We start from the raw sequence: 12497 nt of genomic DNA on the forward strand, positions 1-12497 counted from the left end.
GCCTGCTTCACATGGGAAGCCTGTATTATTATTTAGTTAAAAGCAGTAAAGAGGAATATATCAACGTCAAACAATACAGATCCTAAAACTATTGTAATGTACACCATACTCTTAGTATTATGATCTACTTTCACTTGAGAAGCGTGAGAAGTATTTTCAGTGAGGATATAGACCATAGAGCCCCACAGAATGGCCAGGGTTGGAAAGGACCATAATGCTCATCTAGTTTCAACCCCCTGCTATGCACAGGATTGCCGACCAGCAGAGCAGGCTGCCCAGAGCCACATCAAGCCTGGATCTCCATTTTTAGATCTCCATTTTTAATTTGTCGGCAATGGTGAACACAAAAATCTCAGTATGCTACCTACCAAAGCTTTTCATGATGCTTCAAGGAAATTAATTAATACCTGAAATTCCTACAACAAAGCACAAATTTAAGGCTTAGCAATACGGCATCAAAGCAAAGGTTTAAAACAGTTTCCCTGCAGTGATACAGGTGTTTTGGGTTAGTTTGGTCTGTATTAGGTTCTTTATGTGTGTGCGCCAATCTTTAGGACAGAAAGTCATTCTTCAGAATGGAGGGGAAAAAAAAATTAAACACAAACCCCAAGTAGTCTAATCAAACAGTTCCTGCCTTCATGAGCACTACTATTCATATTTAAGTGATGTGAAGCTAATTTTGGCTCATTCTCATATATAAAGCATCATGAAAGGCTTAGCCCCCTGGTTTGTGCCACAGGCAGTCCCAGAAGGTCCCCCAGATCCATATGGAGCTGAGCCTTCACACCAAGGAGCAGCAGCCATACCCACATGGAATTAAAGCAGTGGGACACAAACAGTGCATGGTGTGGCTTCAGTCACTCATTCTTCTTACTTAAAAAAGGTTCATTATCTTGTCAAAAAGCAACAGTAAAACCAGGCACAGTCTGAAATCCAACCTTTGACAAGGTCACTGAGAACTGAACTTTGGCAGAAAGTCCTGGACAGACAAACCACATCTGTTCGCTCTCTAACAGCAAACCATGTAAAAATAAACTCATTACCTCTGTCTCTTGAAAAGAAAAGTACCTCTGTACAACAAATTAAAGTCACATCGTAACAATGATAAGGAACATTAGTTGAAAGTAAAAGACAAATAGATAGAAAAAAATGAGGAAAGATACCTTCATTTACTAAGAAACAGGTATGTAAAGGAGGAGCAGTGTCAGAGCCAGAGTGACCAGCTTCAGTGCTAGAAGAAACAGCAGGAGCAACTTGCAGAGGAAAGAAGAAGAAATAAAGAGAAAAAAAAAAAAAAAAAAAAAAAGAGGAAAGTGAGGATAGCAGCTTCTGAAAAACAGATTAGTATCACTGAAGAATGACAAACAAAACTGTGATAATACTAAACTTAAAGAAACAAAAAACTACTAGGCTTTACGAGAAGCAGAGTGTCAGTGAGAAGAAGACATGCAGCTACAGAAAAACAGATTCACTAACACAACTTTGCATGTTTTGAGAAGTGTTCACAAATAAAAAGATCACAACTATGAGATTGAAAAGCTGGGGCTCACTGCAGCAGCACTGTTGACTGCGCATTTCAAAGCAGGAGTTTTGCTTCCGTTTTTGGGTTTCTTCCCACATCAAGACAGATTTAGAATCTGTACTGCTCATTACAACCAAACAACAACCCAGCAATGAACCCTTCCAAACCTGGGCTGTCCCACCTGTTCATCTAAAAAGCCACAGAACATATTGCTGATTATTGTTTTAAATATGGTTCCATTTTAAATCTGATTCTATTCAAAACAAGCTTGATCTTAAACCAGAGAAAGAGCTGAACACATCAAGCAGACGGATGTAAGGCATCCAGGATAACACTACAGGCAAGCTGACAGGAAAGCACGTGCTCCAAGCAGCAGCTGTGATGTATTTACTTTGTAAACTGTGTAATTTCTTGTGCAAATGCAATTTAAAATCAGTTCTAAACATTATACTTCCATAATGCTCATTGTTGAACTTTATCACATGAAAAGACGTGCAGACACTATTTGCATACACACGCTACAACCAGAGGTCAATGTGGAGATTTAGAGGTCCGTATCTGACACTTCCTTTCTGCTGAGAAATTACCATATGTCATGCACAAGCATCTTCAGATTAATCCCACTCTTTTATTCCGTTGCAGAACAACAATGGGTTCAAGCTCCTGAACAGATTAAGCATTGTCTTCTGTTTGCTTTTCATGCAGTGAACTTCTATTGTCACTGGAGGACATCTGCATCAGGGACACTTTGCCATGCCTTCCACATGAATGCAGCACGATGGCACGTGTACATTGACAGCATGAGCAGCAGAAGTCACTTCACAACAAAAACTGGTTTCAGCAGATGTATAAAAGAAGCTGTTTGATTTATGGAAAAAAAAAAAACAAAAACCCAAACCTAAAATTTGTGGGTTTTTTTTGTTATTATTGTTTTGTTTGTTTCTCAAAACAAAAAAGATTTTGAAATTTCTCCCTGTTGTTGTTCTCTGTCTGCAACAGACAGTAATTATAACAGTCACTGTGACAGAAGCAGCTGGCCCAACAGTAGAGTAGCACAGAGATGTGCTGAGCTCAGGGCAAATACAGGTCAAATAGATGGACATCCAGCGTGTCATACTATGCATTAATCGTATCTATACTAATTGATTTTTAAGAAGCACTGGTAATTTATGAGCAGCAAGACGCTGTAAGTAGCACACAGTGGGATGTAAACGTATGACCTAAGGGTACCACTCAAACTCTTTCTCCAGGAGCATTCAAGTCATGCTGCCAAACACAGGCAAAACGCCCCAAAACATCACAGTTTAGGAACAATAGTATTTCTCTACACTTCTAACATCGCATATAATTTCTATTTTTATCAGTTATTTCTGATGAAGTTAAAAATATTTCCACTGTATGCCCTCCATTATATATGTCTACCACCATAATGAGCACAGCTGTTTCAAAAGAAAATTGACACCCTTTTCATTCTGGAAATAAGAATTGCAATATAACTGTACACTTGAAAACAAAAGCATATGCTCTCCATGACAAATATGCTTTTTCTGGCATTGAATTTGCCCAGGAGATACCACCTCCAGAAAACATTGGCCTCTCAAGTACACATCTTCCTAAGAAGCCCTACTGTGCTGCTTTTGTATGTTTGTTTGTTTGTTTTAATTTCCACTTTTTTGTTATTGACTGCTACATCTCTATTTCTGTAGCATCCTTACATGAAAAGGAAAGCCTGATACATATTACTCCTGAAACTGGCTTCCTCTTTCAAAATACAGATGGAAACAGATTTGCATTTAGCACAAGACAAGCACCCCTGACAAGCAAGTTTCCTCTTTGGACATACATACCCTCACTTCTGGACACAAATGATGAAAATCACAATTGATGTGTCAGCCACCTGTTGTGCTTACCAGCTTTCTAATACAAGAGTAGTTTCATTGTTTAAAGATGCATATAAGGACATATACAAAGGATATTCAAAACACAAAATATAAATATCCATAAAATGCCACAATAACAAAGCATTTATTTTCTTTCTTTTTTTTTTTCTAACTGTAATTTCAAAAGAATTTACATGAGCAGACACTGCCTGTGTCCACAGCAGCGAACATCTCACTGCTCCTGAATTCTGCACTCAAGTTAAAAAGGCTATGCCATGTTGTCACAGATTTACTTGATTTTGGATATTAAGAGGAGTACCTCATTTGCCCCAGTGAGCTGCTGCTCTTTAATTCAGCAGAGGAGGAGGCACCTCCTTCACCCCTCCATTCTCTGCAGAACTGCTTCTGTGCTGCTACCACCACTTGAAGAACCGAAGTCCAATCTTATGTACATCCTTCTTTTATATATGTTGCTCTGTGTTTTATATCTAACCATTGTACTCATGAAATAAAAGAGAATACAGACTCCTAAAGGATCCAGTATTGTCCACTGCCATCTTTCTTAACTACAGATAACAGAAACAGCAGCGGTGGTAGACGAAGTGTTACAAAAATTCTTCCTCCTTTTAAAAAGGAAAATATTTATGTGTTTACATGTGTTCTACCTTTATACTTTAGTTTATACGTATGATAAACATTTTTATGTTACTCTGTATAAAACTGCTTTATAGATGGTGAATGTCTTCTGGACACCTCAACATCTGAATGCTAGGGAGCACCAAAACTATGCAAAAATTCCATATCAGGGAATGATTTCATGTCAGTATCAGAACTATAAATCGATTCTTAATCATTACAACTGTTATCTAGAATATAACACTACCTTTGTATCTCATGTAGAAACTAGTAATGTTTTTAGCACATGACATATAACAATAACACAATGACATTAGCATACAGAGCTGAGAAGACATAAAAAATTGTTCTTTAGAAATTCTGTCTACCTTGCTTAATTTGTCCCTGGGCTGCATGACTTGCCATCGACGGAGGTGCCTTCATTTTTGACATTTCAGGAGTGCCTGGTCTGGGTGGCCTGAAGGAGGAAAGGAGAGAGCATACAGAAAGAAAAAGAGAAAAGGGGAGAAAAATGATTATTTGCTAAGATCCCACATCTAAACGAACTTTGAAAGGCAATCAGTAAAAAATAGTCATGTTGACATCAAAGTATCTCATTTCCAATTCCTAGCTTACTTGGTTATGCGCGTTTGTATGTTTAGATTTGCCTAGAATCTGACCTACTCCTTAATATATTTAAGTCCTATAAATATTAAAAAGAAGGACAGGAATGGGCTTTCAGCCCTGTACTATATTAGCGCTGACGTTAACACATCATATTAACATCAGCCTACACCATATTAACATTGTAACTTCTGCAACCTGATTAAAAGCAATAACAGTATCTTGGCATAAAAAAAATACTATTGCCATGAAAGAAGAAACACATTGGTTGGCTGGGTACTTAAAGTTTTCATGGTCACTTGATACACCAAACTCCATAGTGAAATTAAACAAAATCACACAGCATATTTGAACAGAGACTCTGAATAGAAGTCATCACAGGTTAAAACGGGTATTGGCTCTACCTGGTGGGGCCTTTCTTCATGTGGTCTCCAATAAAGGTTGCATTGGTCATGCTCATCAGTGTGTTTGCCAGCGATATGACAGAGAGGAGATGCTGGGTGGTGACAGCACGCGACACACCATATGTTCCCTTTCCCAATCCTTCTGTAATGGACATCTTCCTGCCCAACTCCACGCCATCGTAAGATTGTTTGCCTACGGGCTGATTGTAGCCAGGAAGCATCAGAGACATGTGGCCTCCTCTAGACAGAAGGCCAAAGGACACTGAGCAGTGTGGCTTAAGCATCCCGAGACGATCAAGGCAAAGCTCATCTAGAACAGAATTCAAGCCCCAGGCATGAAGACAGGACATAAAAAGCTTTGCTGTATCCATAGTTAGGTTGTATTCTAGTAGAGTTAATGGTTTGGATTTGCTAGAACGATATTCTGGGTCAGTGTCTTCTCTTCTCTGTCTCATTGATTCTTCATCCTCATCTTCATCATCAAGAAGATGCTCCTTTATGTTTTCTTTGATGGTTTCCTTAACCTGCTGGAAGAGAACAGCTGCTCGCTTACCAGTCAGGAAGGAGCCTCCCTTGTCAGACCCACCAGAGGCCTTCTGTAAATTCTCTGGAGAGATGAGGGCACTGTTGGGTCTTGAGGCCTCTTCGGTCAGTAGCTGAATTATCAGTGCTTCCACATCGAAGAAGAGCACATGTATATCTGGATCTGTCAAGTTAGTCTTTATAGCTTGAACCATCAGAGAGTTATGTGAATATTTAGGTAAATTCCCCTACAAAAGAAAAAAAAAAAAAAAAGTATTTTGAAATTGTCACTGGATAATTATCCTTACACCTTTTTTGTGTATTTCATCCATGAAAGGTGGTGAAAGTTAGAAAAATCACATGGGCATAAAACATGAAAATATTCTAATATTCTTTGCTGCCATTCTCATAATATTAACAGCTTCAGTCTTGTGATCAGATATTACAATCCTGAAATACAATAATTTCATTTACTAAGTTTATCAGATAAACAGAACTCTAGATAAGGAAAAGTGTAAGTGCAGATTTCACAGCAGTTATTTAGAAACTAACAAGGTTTGCAGCCATTACATATGCACTGTATTTACAAATATATATATGCATATCTACAGAGGTATAAAACAGACTACACAAATAACTGATAACTTATACAAACATTTGCACATTCTGCACATACACTAATTTGGAACATACTTCTGTTCTTTAAGCATCCTAATACTACACAGACATGAACCAGCGAGTACGTCTTAATAAGTCTTATATCCCCTAGACCACAAGAGCATTCCTTACTGAAAGCCTGCTGACCAATAGAAATACATACAACACACATTTTCTGGTCTATTTCAGCCCCTGAACTCTACAATTGAAACACTTACGGGTGCATTTATCACAACAAATCACAAAAGCATATTTACCTCTACCTACATATTAACATCCTCTAATTGATAAATTGGACATATACATCAACCCACCATTTACTTTACATCTCGGGTACTTTCTCCAAGATAGTAAATACTTCTAGTCCTACAACTGCTTGACTACTGTCAATTTCATACAGAATTTCAATAACGAGCTTCTGAAATCAGAAATATATTATTTTTCTATTATACCTGTAAGGATCCTCAAAATGATGCTAGCACAAAGGACTATTATATTCACCATCTCATGTTCACTTCAGGGTATGAAGTTAGTTTAGAAATAAATACGTTATTTAATTCCCAAGGTTTTTACTCACAGACTTTTGTACCCAATGCACTCTGCTTTTCCTGTTGCTACTACACCCTTGCACTCTACAGAAATACAGGATATTTGTTTCTAAATCAGGCTGCTTTTTACAGAAAAATCTTCAGAGAAAAACTGACCCCTTCAAAGAAACACGTGGGCTTTACGATTGGAAATGCAGCTGCCTGAAAGGCTCAGCTACCTTGATGAGCAGAAAAAGAACCTCTCTATGCTTCATAGCAAGAAGCCCAGGGGGAAAAAAGTGTTCCTTATATATCACAAAAACCTAGTTAATTTCTTTGAATGTACTGTAGGAAACTTTTTACACAAGGTCTTTGGAAATGAAGTAAACAATAAAATTAGACGTAAAACAATCAAACTCCTTTGGTTATTAATCTTCACTGCCCAGTGGGACAGAACACATTTTGCAGTGGTATGCCCCATTTCTCTGCAGGCAGCAGTACCTTCATGTTAGTGTCTCCTGCACACAAAACACAAACAGCTGCACTGCACACACAAGCACAACATTAATAATTGACACTGACTGTCATACTGTATTCAGTAGGAATACTGTGCACAAATCTGAGCAAATATTGTTCTAAAGAACGCCCTCTATAAGAGACAGCAGAATAGAAGACCGGAGAAAAAACTAAAACGAAATAAAACACGTGAAACTGGAAGCAGCTCTCTGCTGCTCCCTGGTGGTCACAGTTCAGCCTACCAGAACATCACAAGCACATTTAGAGAGAAGAAAAACAAAAGGAAAAAACGAAGCTTTTTTTTTTTTCCCTAGGACTCCAGTAACATTTTCGAGTGGCACTGCATTAACAGGCTAATCAAATTCAATAGCTTTAAAATCTACTGTGATGGGAAAAAATGATGAATTGCAGCATTTTGGAATCAGAATATTTTTCTTTATTGATTCAGAGTCACTGTGACAAGAGTCACAGCAATGCTAAGGGTGGAGATCCTCTAATCCCATTCTCTGCTGAAAGCAGGACCTAACAGAGCTTCTTATGTACTTCTCTAGTGTACAACTCTGAGGCTATTTTTCCAGTTTCCTGAATATTCCTTCCAATGTAATGAAATTTGCTCTCACACAAAAGCAAAACACAAATATTGAAAACAATACTTGGATTGTGATGATTCCAATTTAACAAACTCACCATTATGATCCCTAGATGTCTTTATCAGTGAAATAAAATATCTCAAGAATTATAGCTTTCCTAGCAGATGCAAGGGATAATGACCATTTTTCTTACTACAAACCAATGCCTATCCATGCTTTATCTTGCTACTCCAATAAACAAACTCAAGGAATAAAACCCTTCTCTCTCATCTAGCTGCACCTGGCAGCAGTAGTCAGAAAGGTGATTCCTGGTGGATTTCCCTTGGAAAAGTTCTTAACTTCTGGCACAGACGAGTATTGAGAGAAATCCCTAGTGAGCAAAGATCAGCAAGAGAAATCCCAGCAGTTATTTCAGCATACATTTTTCATAATGTGATTAGCTCTCCATCAACCTTTAGCTTCTTACATTTGCATCTGTAGACATAATTCTTTTCTCCTACTGACCAGGAAAAAACTATTCCTGCTAAAGGATTTAATGTGGTCACAAGTGAAATCTAACATTAGTCTCTTGTCTGGAGATTTTAATCCCAGGCATAAAGAAGACTGAAATAATAAAACACAGATATTACAGGGTTCTGAAAACACTAAGCTATTTACTTGTTGTCAGAATATTCTTTTGCTTGTCTTGATTTTTTTAAATACCTAAACTGTCCTCTCATATGCCATACCAAAGACAACATTTACAGAAGCATCTGAACTCAATCTTACTTGTTCTTAACAGACACTGAGATATTAACATATTAAACACATAATGACATGACAATTACGTAGAAGCACACTTAAAAAGAATGGTATTTTCCACCTCAAAAGGGCAGTAACACACAGCAAAATACTTTATTTCATGAGCCACAATTATAAAAGAAATTACTAATAGTTTTGAAGTTATAAAGATAAGCCAGATAAACTGACTTAAGGTCTTTTCAAACCTTAATGATCCTATGAATGCAGGACCCAACCAAAGCCAGGCAGATCAACTTTAGATCTTTCTATTAAAATGTCAAAGTGGCTTGGATAAGATTCGTTCAGTTAAAACAATGAAGACTGGTTCAGATGTTGCACTGCTGGAACACAGCTTACTTTGTCAGAAGCCTCAGAAGCCAACAGGTTGGTGGCCAGGGTCTGCAGCTTCTGGTGTGCCACGTTCTTCAGGGCAGCCAGGCTGCGGCGTGTCATGGCCTGCTTCAGGTTGACAGCAGGGTGGCTTAGGGAGTCCACAGCTGCAGGCAGTGCCTCATCACAGGCATTCAGGATTTCAACTGCTGTTATTCCCATCACACATCTGTCCAGAGCACCTTCAAGCATTGTGAAAAACAGCAGGTTGAGCAAAAACAATGAAGAACACCCCAAAAATCACAACACAACAGGATGCAACACACAGAGTTTTCAGAGTAGTATTCCTGAAAGGAATGGGATTTCCCCCAAATTTCTAAGAAGTTGAAGTATGCAAAGATAATATTAACAAAAGAGAAAACAAAAAAACCACAACAGTATGATCCCATACTACACAGACACTGGAAACTGGACTCAGCATGGAGCAGAATCTTGTTCTCAGGTCTTTGATTTCCCTCTCCCATCCTCCTACTATCAGGTTTAAATATCCTATGATGAATCTCGAATTCATTTTTGTTCAGGTTTGTTCATTGTTTTGCTTCAGAAACAAACAAGCGAAAAAAACCACAAAGTGGCTTAGATTAGAAGAGATATTAAAGATCACCTGAAATCCTCATCTTGTTTTCATAGAATCATGACCACAGAATAGCCTGGGTTGAAAAGGACTATAAAGACCATCTAGTTTCAACCCCCTGCTGTGTGTGCAGGATTGTCAGCCACCACACCAAGCTGCCCAGAGCCGCATCCAGCCTGGCCTTGAATGCCTGCAGGGATGGGGCATCCACAGCCTCCTTGGGCAACCTGTTCAGTGCGTCACCACCCTCTGGGTGAAAAATCTCATCCTGATATCCAACCTGAACCTCCCTGTCTCAGTTTAAAAGCATTCTCCTTCTCCTATCACTGTCTACCCTCCTGTTTATATGCTCCCTTCAAATAGAGGAAGGATTATTTCACAATAAGCTGAAAATAATATTCAGGTATTATTGTAGGTTTGGGATTTTTTTCCTTAAGTGAATTAAGTTGTTGTATGAGCTGTATGTAACTACCTTATATGTTTTCCTCGCTTTCTCCCTTTCAAGAAGGACACTGCTTAAAATCAAGCTTACAATTTCATGCCTTGTTGCCCATCCTGTTAATGCTCCTTCTCACTATCTCCTAAAGAGAACGTCCATCCCTTTAATAACAAAGGAAAACAAACTCCAGACAAACAAAAAGGATTTAGCACTATTGTTCACTTTACAGTGGAAGATACTAATGATATTAAAGGTGTTGCACTTCTACACCAAGCTTTCAAGCAAACTGAGGAAGCACACATGCTGACAAACTGACAGATGGGAAAGTATGCACAAAGAAGATGGCCAAAGAAAGTTACGCTTCTCCAAAACCAAGCAAGTCATTTTAAATACTGAAATATATATTTAGCAAAGGTTTATCTAATCCACAAACTTTGAGAACATGGGGAGGGAGAGATAAAGTATGAAAAAATTGACACCTCTCTCAGATGCAACTTACATAGATTACTAAGCATTAAGAGAATGTATTAAATATCTGACTGTAACCATACCAGTGTCCATTTGCCAGACGTACACGGACCCATCAGAGCATCCCACTACCAGGTAGTCATCAGAAGGCCTCCACTTGATCACTTGAATAGGGAAGAGGTGGCGGGATGCCAGCATGATGCATTTTTTCTCACGCAGACTAAGGAGACCTACAGAGTGATCACTGGCCACGGAGCAGATACAGTGCTGGACTCTTGCCTTTAAAAGAAACAAAGAAAGACAGATTAATCCTAATGGCGGCAGTTTGCTTTTAATACTCTCATCTCCACCGGATCAAGCATAATGGTTAACAACATATTTTATAAGAAGAATACAAGGAAATAAATATACAGCAGAACTTGCTGTCATCACCAGGAACAGAATCCCACCGGACCAAACTCTCCAAAAGCAAACAACTCACACCTGGATAGTCAAATGGCTCTCAGAGCAGCCTGTCACCTCTGCAGAGCTAGGTAGTATTGCCACCTTGAAAAGATGTTCTGCACTAAACCAAAAGCTGTTCAGTACAGCCACTCACTTATGTATTTGTTTGCTCTTAGAATGTTGCCATCAGAAACATTTCAATTTTCCACAAAAGGCTAATTATTTTCTATGTTTTACAAATGTTTAAAATCTGAATAGGAAGCAATTGTGAAGTTGTTCATTTATTTGGAAAAAAAAAAATCTATTCATCTGACAAAGTAAAATACAGAATACTTACTCTCAAACCTCATCACATTTATACAATATTGGGTTTTTTTATTCTGTAGGCTGGAATATTTTCCCTAACACTGATGCGTGATCCTTAGCAAAACATGAAAAAAAAGAAAGGCCAGGCACTGTGATCCATGAGACAGAGCATTCAGATCCCAGGCACACACTTTATGAATACTCCAACAGGTGAAGTCACTCCGAAAGAACTATCCCATAAACAACTTTAATAGCTTTATATCTTCTTCCAACTCTTTCTAGACTTGGAGTATATGTAAATATCTCAGTTTAAATTCAAAACTTTACATCTATATTTAGTTTACACTAATGTGTTAAGTCACAAATGTTTTCAAAGGGACATCCAAGGAAGATTAGCATCTCAGCAGAGACAGGCAGTGCAGAGGTACAGGAAACGTGCTAGAGAAACAAAGGAATAGAAGTGAGGACAACAAAGCGGAAGAATGCTCAAAGAGAGAAAGGGAACAGGAAGGGAAGAAAAAATAAGGAAACAAAAAGCAAATAAATGGTTGTAAACAAAAAAAGTGAAACAATGATTTTTATGTAAATCAGTGTAGTCATGTGCATTAAATTCCTCCTACTCATCCAAGTTATGAAAAATGAAATTTCATTCCAAATCTATGGGCCAACCTAGTGGGGCTTGCCTCAAGTCTCATCAGAGAAATAAGTTCACTTCATCCTTTTATGCTTCAAATTACACTTTTAATGCTGTATGGCATTTAAACGATGCATTTTTTCTAGTATTTTTAGTTATTTCTATAGCTAAATCACAATGTGAGCACAACCAAAATTGACAGAATAATTACATTATTTTTAAATGCCTGTAAGGGTTGAGCTTAGAGCTTGTGCTGAGAGCTAGAGCTTTGGTATTTCACACTGCATTCACATTCTTAAGAAGGATTTAAGAGGCTGTAGCATTTATGGGAAGTGTATGACAGGTTATCAGAACATATTATTTAAGACTTACACTACAGTTTTCTGGTGGAACTAGAAGCTGTGTAATTTCTCCACCATGTACACAGAAGATATGTTTCATCTCTCCAGAAAATATATCCCATATGATGACTGAGAAATCCACACCACCTGAGATCAAATACCTTTGATCATAACGAGAAGAAACCTGATGAGGATACAGTAAGCAAGTAATTTTGTTTCGATGACCTCTGAGAGTCCGGTGAGGTGGCCAACCTGAGAAATGGG

At 38.2% G+C, this 12497-nt stretch overlaps 1 protein-coding gene across 3 annotated transcripts in view; it reads right to left on the bottom strand.

The window, feature by feature from the left end:
• Positions 1-12497, bottom strand: part of WDR7 (WD repeat domain 7) — a 109740-nt gene that overhangs the window by 76167 nt on the left and 21076 nt on the right. For 2 of the 3 annotated variants that reach the window (XM_072358943.1, XM_072358944.1), the window contains exons 12-17: positions 12265-12485; positions 10592-10787; positions 8995-9209; positions 5046-5815; positions 4407-4495; positions 1164-1253 (exon numbers count right to left, since the gene is read on the bottom strand). In XM_072358943.1, coding sequence (XP_072215044.1) covers positions 1164-1253; positions 4407-4495; positions 5046-5815; positions 8995-9209; positions 10592-10787; positions 12265-12485 — 1581 coding nt within the window. The remainder of the gene's footprint in view (positions 1-1163; positions 1254-4406; positions 4496-5045; positions 5816-8994; positions 9210-10591; positions 10788-12264; positions 12486-12497) is intronic. The other variant, XM_072358945.1, reaches the window with a different exon arrangement.

The sequence above is a fragment of the Excalfactoria chinensis genome, chromosome Z (genome assembly GCF_039878825.1).
Source record: "Excalfactoria chinensis isolate bCotChi1 chromosome Z, bCotChi1.hap2, whole genome shotgun sequence".
Lineage (NCBI taxonomy): Eukaryota > Metazoa > Chordata > Aves > Galliformes > Phasianidae > Excalfactoria > Excalfactoria chinensis.